Source organism: Heterocephalus glaber, unplaced genomic scaffold, assembly GCF_053883595.1.
Source record: "Heterocephalus glaber isolate CG9 unplaced genomic scaffold, H.glaber_assembly_v1.0 deba00000621, whole genome shotgun sequence".
Lineage (NCBI taxonomy): Eukaryota > Metazoa > Chordata > Mammalia > Rodentia > Bathyergidae > Heterocephalus > Heterocephalus glaber.
Window position 1 is genome coordinate 27,356,257 of NW_028258153.1, and position 12,050 is coordinate 27,368,306.

At 40.0% G+C, this 12,050-nt stretch overlaps 1 protein-coding gene across 3 annotated transcripts in view; it reads left to right on the forward strand.

Moving 5' to 3' along the window:
- Trim24 (tripartite motif containing 24) overlaps window positions 1-12,050 on the forward strand; it is a 109,059-nt gene that overhangs the window by 33,780 nt on the left and 63,229 nt on the right. For 2 of the 3 annotated variants that reach the window (XM_087205904.1, XM_087205905.1), the window contains exons 2-4: window positions 1,718-1,836; window positions 9,197-9,344; window positions 10,585-10,717. In XM_087205904.1, the coding sequence (XP_087062030.1) occupies window positions 1,718-1,836; window positions 9,197-9,344; window positions 10,585-10,717 (400 nt within the window). Of the gene's footprint in view, window positions 1-1,717; window positions 1,837-3,698; window positions 3,819-9,196; window positions 9,345-10,584; window positions 10,718-12,050 lie in introns of those variants that run through there. The other variant, XM_087205906.1, reaches the window with a different exon arrangement.

Here is a 12,050-nt window from a genome sequence, read left to right on the forward strand (position 1 = left end):
ATTGAGTCATGGTAGGACTGTGAGGCAGAGGGAATGGGGAGAAGGAAGCTGGTGGTCACAAAGTACTTTCCCTGGAGCCCAACCCCAGGGGCCTAAGGACCTACCCCATTGGCCTCTCCTGAAGCTTCTGCCATTTCTCAGTGGTGCTACTTTGGGCCATTGGGGGCATTCAACATCCAAACTACAGCAAATGTTGTAAAGTTCTTAATCTGCCCACACTAATTACTTTTGGGTCCACGTAAAGTAAGGTTCTAACTTCATCCTAGTTTAGTTCAAGTGTCCCAAAAAGTTCATTTATTTTCCTGTTGATTTTTAGTGTTGTCTGTTGAGCGTATATATCTAGGTCTGTTTCTGATAGGTGTATTTAATTCTATTTCTGTTTATTTTTACAAATACCACATCATTGTAATTATTGTAGTTTTGTCATAAGTCTCCTTGTTTAGTGGGCATGTCTTTCTGGCTCATAAAATTCCACTAAAATCCCTATTGGGTTTGCTAGCAGAACTCCTTCGAATCTGTAGATGTGCTCGGAGAGAGTTGGCATCTTTACCATAATGAACGTGATCTCTTCATTATTTAGATACTTTTAAATGTTTTAATTAACATTTTTCTCAGTAATGACCTTTACACATCTCTTTTAATATGTGCATAGAATATGTTTATTGCTATTGGAAAGTGGATTGTTGTTTGCAGTCCCTGGGTTGAACCTGTGGCCTCCACATCCTAGGCCAGCACTCCAGCACTGAACAACACACCCAGCCCCAAATGGAATTCTTTAAATTGAAATTTTGTTTCTAACTTGAATATGTGTATATATAAAGTTGGCTTTTGGATTACTTTGTGTTTGTTCTTATGCATTTCTTTTTTTTTTTTTATTTTTGAGACAGAGTCTCCTGTGTAATTCAGGCTGGCCTTGATCTTGCAGAGATCCTCCTGCCTCAACCTAGAGTGCTGGGATTGTAGGCCTCTGCCACCACACCCGCTCTTTTTGATTTTTTGAAACACTGTGTAGTCTCACTATGTATTTGAGGCTGGTTTTGAACTCACCATGTAGCCCATGCAAGCCTCAAACTCGCAGCAATCCTTCTGCCTCAGCTTCCCAAATACTGGGATTATAGGCATGCACCACCATGCCTGGCTTGCATTTCATTTTAAAAATGTATCTGAGAACCCTAGTACAGTTTTCAAATTTGTATTCAATCTTTAATTTGTTTATAATTATTACTGTCTTACCAAGCACTATGGAAGAGAATTGTTTCTTGTTTTGTTTTCAAAGGAACACCATTTTTTATTTGTTAAAGGAAAACAGAGAATAGTGTTCTGTAATATCCTGTGGAGATTTTATATCCATGATGTCTGTGCTCTACTTTCAGAAATCCTGATTTTGTAGGTTTAAAGAAAACCAGTTTCTTGTTCTTTTAAAATATTTCTGTGGTTCTGTATATGCGTGTTTAAGAAGCACTGCTAGAGAAGTTACCGAGTAGTGAAAGAGTGGCCATGAGGGACTGTTTATTTGGTGAGAGGGCATGTCACTTAAAATTATGAGGGGCTATGCACTATTTTGTAACTGTGATATAGAAGTAGAATCATATGTATAGCTAACTAGCTTATGGATTTTGAAAGCATTATAAAGAGTGGATGCTAAGAAAGAACTCAGAGTTGACATGACATGTTTTGGTTTAGTACTCAATATAGAATGTCACTTTGTCTTTCCCAGTTGGAGTCATTCGATGCCCGATTTGCAGCCAAGAATGTGCTGAGAGACACATCATAGATAATTTTTTTGTGAAGGACACTACTGAGGTTCCCAGCAGTACAGTGGAAAAGTCTAATCAGGTAAGTGTGTATATACTTTTTGAGCCTTTCTTTCCCGCTGTTGATGAGACAACCTAAAATACTGGAGAGCTCAACTATGAAAGCAGCCAAACTTCAGACTGTTCATCTATGAAGTCATGTAATAGCTTTAAAAATAGCAGTGATTAGTTCAGCTTAAGAAATAAAACAGGGTCAGGACAGAAGTTCCTCATTGCAGCCCTGCTGTCTTCATGCCCTCCAGAGAAAGACATTATTTGATGTTATTATTCCATTTCTTTTACTTGCTGCTGTGCACTGTCATTTAGATTTTTATTTCTGTCTTTTTCATTTTTATATTTTGCTGATAAATTATTTAATGATAAATGTGAAATCCATTATATCTTGATCAATAGGGTTTCTTTTTTTTTTTTTTTTTTTGATACCAGGGATTGAACTTGGGTCCTTGTGCTTGTGCAGCAGGCGGCGAAACCACTGAGCTAAATCCCCAGCCCTCAGTAGGGTTTCTTGATCAGTAGGCTTTCTACTTTTTTTCTTTGGTACCAGGGATCAAACTCGGGACCTTGCGCTTGATAGGCAGGCACCGGAACCACTGAGCTAAATCCCCAGCCCAGTTTCTACTTTTTTGTTTTGGTTGGTTTTGGTTTTGGTCTTTTGAGACAAGGTCTCTCTTTGTAGTGCAGGCTGGCCTTGAACTCAATGCATAGACCAGGCTGGCTTCAAACTCCCAGTGATCCCCCTACGTCAGCATCCAGTGCTGGGATTACAGGCATACACCAACATACCTGGCTAGGTTTTTACATTTTTAACTAAGCATTCTTTTCTACATGGTATTACTTTTGTTGTTGGTGGGTTGTTTTCTTTGTTTTTTTGGTACCTGGGATCAAACTCAGGACCTTGTGCTTGCAAGGTAGGCCTGGTGCCACTGATACATGGTATTACTTTTGTTGATGTTGTTTTGTTTTTTGAGATAGGGTCTCTACGTAGTTCAGGCTGACCTCCAACTCACTATGTAGCCCAAGCTGGCCTCCAACTGGTGATGATCCTCCTGCCTCAGCCTCTCTTATGCTGGGATTATAGGCATGTGCCACCACACCCAGCTAGCTAAAGTGTTGGATGAGATTCAATGGAATCTTTCTTTTCCTCCCTACTTCTGTAACCCACATATAGAACATTTTTCTTGGCCTCTTAAATTAAGATGTCAGATCCCTAAAGATAAGCTGTGGCACTCTAGCAGGGGTTAGCCAGGCTGAGAAGAATATTACAGCATGTGATGACTCTAGTGTATTGGTCCCCTTGTGAGTTTCGATTCATTGATGTTACCTATAGCCCACTGGTGGTGAACCTATGGCCCGTGGGCTGTTATCATTGAAAGCTCTAAAAGGTTCACCACCGCTGTGCTGTAGGCAGTTTCTTTAATTTAGAACAGAAGACGAAAGAAGGAACTAAATCTGGTTAGGGAAAAATGATCATTTGCTATATTTATCAGAAATTGTTGAAGTATACAAGGCTTTTTCTTTTTTGGTACTGGGGATCGAACTTGGGACCTTTCACTTGTGAGGCAGGCAGTGGTACCACTGAGCTAAATTCCCGGCCCTTTATTTACTTTATTTTTGAAGACAAGGTTTGGCTGTGTAGTTCAGCCTGGCCTTGGACTCACTGTGTTGCCCAGTTTGGCCTCGAGCTCATGGTGCTCCCCCTGCCTCAGCCTCAGCCTCAGCCTCAGCCCCCGCCTCCCCAGTGCTGGGATCACAGGCGTGTGCTACCATGCCTGGCTACAAAGCAAATTTCTGTGCTTTTTGTTTCTTGAACTACAGGAATTTAGGGTTCGCTTTATAAATTAACATTGTCATTACTAATTAAAATTCTTTGTTTTGTTTCACCAGTACTCATGGTTTTCCCTAATGTGAACTTTCATCAAAAGCCAAAACAGGGCTTACTACAGAGGATAAACATTCTTTCCAATTGTTATGACACCAGCTTTGAAGAATGGAAACTGGTCCGGGGTATAGTACAGTATATATGTTCAGCATACACAAGGTCCTGAGTTCAGTCCTAGCACACTCCCCAAAATTGGTTTTGCTTTTTTGTTTTTTTTGGTTTTTTGTTTTGAGACAGGGTCTCACTATGTCGCCCAGGTAGCCCTCAAACTCACAGCAATCCTCCTGCCTCAGCCTTCCAAGTGCTGGAATTACAGGGGTGTGCCACTATGTCTGGCTCCAAATTGGTTTTGGAGACCACCACATGGGTACTATGTTCTTATTACCATTGGGTTGGCTTCTTTCCTCGAGTCAATTTTTTTGTTTTGTTTTGAGACAAGATCTTCCTGGTAGTTCAGGCTGACCTTGAACTCACTATGTAGCCTAGGCTATCCTTGAACTCCTGGCAATCCTCCTGACTCAGCCTCCTGAGTGCTGAGATTACAGGCTTGTGCCCCCCACAAGAGAGTTTATATGTGTATGTGTGTGTGTGTGCGCACAGTATTGGGGATCAAACTCAGGACTTGTGCTTGCCAGGCAAGTGTGGTGCCACTGAGCTACATCCCCACCCCACTCCTCAGTCAAATTTAGAATTAGGGGTTTTACTTTCTTGATTTACATTTGGATCTCTTCTATACTGGAAATCTTTGTTGTTTTTGTTTAGTACTGGAGATCAAACTCAGGACTTTGTGCTTGAGAGGCAGGTGGCAGCACCATTGAGCTAAATCCCCGGCTGAAATCTTTGTTCTTAATGGCATGGGCAACAGTATTCTCCAGGACAAATCAATATGCATAATATATTGTAGGTTATGTGATGTTACTCTTTTTTTTTTTTTTATGATGTTACTCTTGAAGCAGAAAGGTACTATTTTAATTCTTAAAATTTGTTAACTAGATATAAAGTTGTTTACTGTTTTTTTAAATGTATAACTATCGTTCACTAAACATATACAAAAATTAAAATTATTCAAAGAAAAGCAATGCAAGGGAAAAAGTATAATAATATTCAAATATAATACAACTCAACCAAAGCAAAACTGAAAAATACTTAAACATTTTTCCATATAATTTAAAAAAACATCTCAAGCATTAACAAGACATCAAAGGATGTGATTTGTTTTAGAAAGATTTTCAAAACTGGTTTTTTTGGTTTTTTTTGGTATGAGGGATTGAACTCATGTCCTTGAGCTTGCACAGCAGGCAGCAAAACCACTGAGCTAAATCCCTGGCCCTTCAAAACTAATATTGAACAAATAGTGGTCTGGAAAAAAAATTCTAATTAGCTAGTAGACTCCACATAGGCCAATTTTTTAAAATTTAAATTTCAATACAATCATGTGACACATGATAGAAATATAATCTGAGAAATATGATATTAGGCAATTTCACCTGTGTGTATTGCAAAGTACCCCACAGAGTGCCAACTTCTAAGTGCAGACTGCGGAGGTATATGTTAATCATCTGTGATGACCCCTTGATATTATCCAAATACGCAGTTAAACACGAGATACCTGAGGCTACCACTGGCATAGCAGCACACTGTTTTACAGTAAACTCTTTTATATAAGTAGAGTTAGGCTCTAAAAGATGAAAAGCACAGCATGTTACGATAAGTACCTAAAACAGTAGCAGTCATTTATCACACTATCGAGTACTGTGTACTGTACATAGTTGTATGTGCTTCTTCTGGAAACACAGCCTTCTCTCCTTTGATCTCAGGGACTCTTCCTTCCCAACACACTGATGAGCTCCAGCCTAGTCTCTATCTACATCTCTTCCTATAGTTATAAACACAGTCTATATATGGATTTTTTCCAGATTCCAGCCTGTAACTCTGATCTCTCCCCTTCCTAAAGTTGTTTTCTGAAAAGATAAAAACAACTTTTTTATTAGTATATGTTTGTGATACATAAAAATTACATTGATTTTGGGGAATTAATACATGTACATGACATATCTTAATCATTTTGCTTCTTGCTCTCACCTCTCGCACCTTTCCCACCTCCCCTTCCAATCTCTTCCCAAGTTCACCTCCCTGTTTCCTATCCTCCCTCTTTTATTTGGTTCTTTAAATTATTTATGTTTTGAGTTTTTCATATAAGAGAAACCATGTGATATTTAGCCTTTGGTGTCTTGATTTATTTAGCTTAGAAGAAAATTCTTTTTTTTTTTTTTGGTACCGGGATCGAACTCAGGACCTTGCGCTTGCTCAGGTGTCAGAACCACTGAGCTAAATCCCCGGCCCATGAAAATTGTTAAAAGTGCCACAGGTACCAATTGTGGGAGGCCCAAATGCTGCACACTTAAAGGAAAGTCCTTGTGGAACTTCACCTCAAACATGAGGAGGATGGTGCAGCCTGGCTGGTACCAGAGTCTGAGTGTTTAGCTTGGGACCCAGGCCTCTGACACCTTGGTGCTGGTGGGAAGTGGGTTGCAATAAAACTGGTTATACAAATACTGGAAACATTGCAAACCACAGCTAGCTTGCCATAGGAAGGAACTGCTGCTGTGGGGATGAGGCAGCATTGTCTGGTGTGGTGCACACAGAAATCATAAGCAGAAAGCTGACTGCAGGAATCAGGTTTCCGCTTCCTCTGGGATTGTAGTTTCCTTCCAGCACCACTCATTATTAGGAGCTAAAGTGAAACCAGCTTATAAAGCATAAGTATGGCTTGCAGAATAAGAGGGTATGGAATAGTGTAGTTGAGGCTGAGAGGAAATTGTAGAGCATTCCTAAGAAAATAGCAAGAAAGACAGCAGTTGCTTCATGCATGTACTGGAAGTATTCAATGAAAGTATAATGTTTTAAAATCCCGTATAACAATTTTTTTTTTTTTTTTTTTTTTTGCATGTGTGTGGTTAAACCACCAGCCCCCATTTTTTTTTCTTTCTTTCTTTTTTTTTTTTTTTGGTACCAGGGATTGAACTCGGGACCTTGCACTTGTGCGGCAGGTGCCGGAACCACTGAGGTAAATCCCCGGCCCCCCCATTTTTTTTTTAAATTTAGGAATTTAAAGTTTTTGTTTGTTGGTATTGAGGACCTGGACCCAGGGCCTCACATATACTCTTTTACATGAGAAACCCAAAATAAGAGCCAAATAAAAAAGGGATGATAAGAAATGGGGAGGTAGACTTTGTGGAAGTGGAAAAGGGGTTAGAAGGGAGCATGATGAAAGTGAAAAATGATTAAGATGGAACATGTATATGTATCAGTTCTCCAAGATGAATGTAGGACTGAGCTACATCCTCAGCCTAGAATTTTAATTTTTGAAATTTATATTTGTACAACTACATGTAAAGCATTCAGGTACTCCTAAAATAAAATCTGTGAAATAGGGCATATTCACAGAACTTCTATCCCTGTCTTATCTACCCATCTACCTTATTTCCTCCCCACCTTATAGGAAAATTGCTTTTATGGTTTATTCCTATATTGTTAACATTACACATAATTTTAAATAGCCTTCATCTCATCTTTCTTAAATACACAGTAGTATTTACGTACACTTCCTGCTTTTCATTTTCTAGTTTTGCTTTATTACTAGAGCAGCATATATGGACATTCTTCATTCCTTTTGTAGGCGGCTGTGGAGATTAGATTTTAGGTGACATCCTTATATAGGGAATAGGTAAGCCTAAGGAAGGAAATCAGGTCAATTCCCAGATCCAACAGAAATCTCTAGAATCAGAAGAAGGGGAGTGGTAGATAGGATCCAGAGAGACATTCAGGGAGGTGAGGATTAGAAATTAGTGAAGAATCCATATGATTTCTAGGACGCAGACATCAGCAGTATCAAACAGTATTAGAAAGGTTGAAGATAATTAAATCTGAGAAATGTTGGGTTTTGTTTATAGACCTGTTATCCAAGTAACCAGAACTTGGCAATCTCTGAATGAAAAGAAAATGTTTTTCTTCCCAGACACAAATAAGGTAACAAAACTAGCCAGGTGTGCTGGTGCATGCCTAAAATCCCAGCACTCAGGAGACTGAGGCAGGAGGATTGCTATAAGTTTGAGGCCAGTCTGCACTACAAAGTGAGACCCTGTCTCAAAAAGTAAAAAACAAAAAAACCAATCCAGAGGGTAGCAAGAATTACTTAAGAATAGTAACTGTAATATGCCACCTCTACGTAGTAACTGCAGATTGAAATATAGGTGCTGTCTCTTACCGCCCATACCCAGTACATCATCTAAAGGAGCTTTGTTTCCTGCATCTCCCCAAACTCATTCTCTTCTCATCTGCACTTCCATCAACCCTCACCAAAGCCCCTGGAAAACCTAGTTTGTCTTGCTCTCTACATTGTAACAAAAGTGATTTTAAAATGCAAATCTGGCCATGCTATTTTCTTTCTTAAAAGCTTTCAATAGACTTCTACAAAAAGGGATCACCACTGTCTGGGACCCTGCTCCATGTGGTCCCTGCTTGCCTTGCCACCAGCTCCTTCTGCTAGTTTCCTCCTTGCTCTCGGCACTTCTGTCACACTTGTTTCCTTTCAGTTTTTTGGTTTCTTGAGACAGGGTCTCACTATGTAGCCCAGGCTGGCCTTGAACTCAAAGCAATCCTCCTGCCTCTGCTTCTCAGCGTGCTGGGATCACAGGCTTGTGCCACCACACCTGACTTCCTCTTTTGAGTTCTTTTAACTCTTCATTGTTCTCCTTGCTTGCAGCTTTTCTTTCTGCCTAGAAGGCTTTTCATCTTGTAGTTTGTTAGCTCAGCTTTCATATCTTGGTTACTAAGATGATGTTTTTAGGAACAGCTTTCCCTGGGTAATCTCTCCGCTTGCTTTCCCTGCCTTCCAACCCTACTACATTGACAGCAGTTTATCCATCATGCTCTTACAACTTCTCAAAAATCTCCTTTCTCAGTAGTTTCATATTAGTGTGATTTTTTCCAATAATGTGTATTTGCCACCTATTGAATCTTTACAACTACTCAGAAAAATCTGTGCTGTTATCGGGTTTTTTTAGTTGTTTTGTTTTTTTGTGGTAGCGGGGATTGAGCTCAGGACCTTGCACCTGTGAGGCAGGCAGGATACCACTGAGCTAAATCCCCGGCCCTGCTGCTGTCATTGTAAAGATGACAAAACTGCCTAAGACCACTCATTTAGCCAGTGGGGGAACTGGGATTTGAACCTGTTCTCCATCTGTGAGACTGTAAGTATCATAAGGGCAAGAATTATTTGCTTTTTCTGATTATTATAGCATCAACACCTAGCACAGTGCCTGGAATAATTAGTATATTGATCTAACGAGAAAATGTACCTAATACTTGTTTCCGTTCATGTGCATATAGTTTACCACGTAATGTCAGCTTAAATTTACAAACACTATTGACTAGTGATGTGACAAGCTTTTCATTTTTCTCAAAAATTTACCTGTCGTGGTTTTCTTTTTTAAATTGTTAGGTATGCACAAGCTGTGAAGACAATGCAGAAGCTAATGGGTTTTGTGTAGAGTGTGTTGAATGGCTTTGTAAGACATGCATTAGAGCTCATCAGAGGGTGAAGTTTACAAAAGACCACACTGTCAGACAAAAGGAGGAAGTATCTCCAGGTAATAAATCCATTCTCGCGTGTCCTTTTTACTTCTGTCATTGAATTTTCATTTTTGAGACAGGGTCTCGCCATGTAGTTCAAGCTGTCCTTGAACTCACTATGAAGCCCAGGCTGGCCTCTAACTTGCAGCCATCCTCCTGCCTCAGCCTCCCGAGTGTTGGGATTACAGGCATGCACCACCACACCTGGCTGATTTTCTTTTCTTTTTGGTACCGGGGATTGAACTCGGGACCTTGCGCTTTCGAGGCAGACAGCAGAACCACTAAGCTAAATCCCCGGCCCTGCGTTTTGTACTTTACTATATTGACTAATTTTGAACAATAGTAAACATTAAATGTACTTTTTTTTTTTGGTACTGGGGATCAAACTCAAGACCTTGCACTTGTGAGGCAGGCGCAGTGCCGCTGAGCTAAATCTCTGGCCCCTAAATGTACTTTTTTAATATAAAGAAGTCAGCATTACAATTGGAATTTGCTTACAATATTGGTCAACATGAATTAGGTATAGAATCCTTCTACCTTTGTTTTATTTACCTTCCAACTCTTCTAATGTCTTAATTTGTTGTAACCATAGAGCAAATTTTTTAAAAGTTATGTTTTCTTCCTGTCTTTTACTTCTTTTCTCTGTAAAGAGACAAGGAAAGGGCCAAAATGTTTTATAACTCTCTTCCTTCTGCTACTCTTATTGAAAACCTCCTTTGAGATATTTGCTTGTTATATAGATAACCAAAGAAGCTTTTTTTAAAAAATTACATGAAATTTACATTTTTGGGTTTTCATTATTGCTTTTATTTTATTTTTTCTGGTACCGGCAATTGAACTCAGGACCTTGTGCTTGCCAGGCAGTTATGCTGCCACTGAGCTACATGCCTGGCCCTATTACATTGCTTTTAATATTAAATTCATAGATTTTGAAAAAAATTTTGGTAAAATATATGTAAAAGTGAAAAGCTCATTTACTCTTTCTTATGAAATTCTGGAAATATTTAGTACTGTAATATCTTTAATACTCAGTGGAAGGCCGGGGAGTTAGCTCAGTGGCATTGTGCCTGCCTTGCAAGCCCAAGGTCATGAGTTTGATCCCTGATACCCCCCCAAAAATACTTACTGGAGTTAGGCTGTAGATGAAACTAGTACTTTTCTGTTAGTGGATTTGAATGCAAACATCAAATCGAATAATCATTTAGTATATAATTGTATTAATTTTATCTCTTTGCCTCCCTCCTATTGTTTCTGCAGAGGCAGTTGGTGTGACTAGTCAGCGACCAGTGTTTTGTCCTTTTCATAAAAAGGAGCAGTTGAAGCTTTATTGTGAGACGTGTGACAAATTGACATGTCGGGACTGTCAACTGCTAGAACACAAAGAGCATAGGTACCAGTGTCTTCCATTATGTATATAGATTTACAATGTGGTGTCAGGAAAACTAGAGGACTACTGCCACCCAGCCAAATGGCTGTCTGCAAATAAGTTTTGTTTGCCCAGTAGCATGTTGGCTTGTAGCAAGATTTCTCAACTTTAGCATAGTTGACCTTTTGGGCTAGATAATTGTTTGGGGGGCTGTTGTGCATTGTACGGTGGTTAGCAGCATCCTCCATTTCTTTCCAGCTCAGTGCCAGTAGTACTCTCACATTCCTCCGTAGTTAGAATTAAAAAATGACTTTCAAATGTCTTTAGATATTGCCAGATGTCCTGTGGAGCAGTCACTCCGAGTTGAGAAACATTGACTAACATGCTATTTTACAAAATATGGAATTGGTTGCTAGTGTTATAAAATAAGATTTTAAGTTTTTTTAAAAAATGCACATTTCTAGCTTTTTTCCAGAACATGGCTGTTGTACGCTTTCATGTCAGCATCTGGTTGAAATGAACTTAGTGGCCTTTAAAATGAGTCATGTCTTTCCCAGTTGATTACAGTCTCCATTTGACTTCCACAGTTGAGTTAGCAGGCACTGATCTAAACCTTAAGATTTTTATTAATTGATACACATAATTACTTACAATGTTCTATGCTCCCAGTAATGGCAGACTGGATAATTTGGACCAAGCATTCCAAAGAGGACCAATAGAAAAGCCAGACAAAATTCAGAAATCATCTGCATAAGAAATTTTAGAGCTAACAAAGTAATAAAGAATTCCTGGGTCAGGATTAGGTTGGAATGTAGACCAGGGTGGTGGCTTATATCCTTTTTGAAGCATTTGTTTTTCTTTCTTATTTTTTCCTTCTTGGGGTTAGTGATCAGTCCCTGGGTCTCACACATGCTGGTTAAGCACTTAAGCACTAAGGTATATACTCCCAGCCGCAAGACCATTTTCATACACTTACAGGGCTGAGAAGTCAGGGTTTTGACTAAAGTGTTCATGAGACATAAAGGCTTCCTTTTGCCTTGAGTTGGAACCCTGAAAGACTGTAAGTTCCTCATAAAAATTAAAGCTTAGGGTCGGAGAAGCTCAGCTGGCCCCAGCACCCGGAAGGAAGCTCCCCGCCTCCATCCCAGGCTCCTAGGACACAGAAGCTTAGCCGGTCCCAAAACCTGGAAGGAAGCTCCCCCGCTGCCATCCCAAGCTCCTAGGGCAGAGAAGCTGAGCTGGTCCCAGAACCCGGAAGGAAGCTCCCCCGCTGCCATCCCAAGCTCCTAGGGCAGAGAAGGTGAGCAGCGTGGGCGCCGGAAGCAACCCCCCCACCCACCCCCCGGGGAAATGAGAA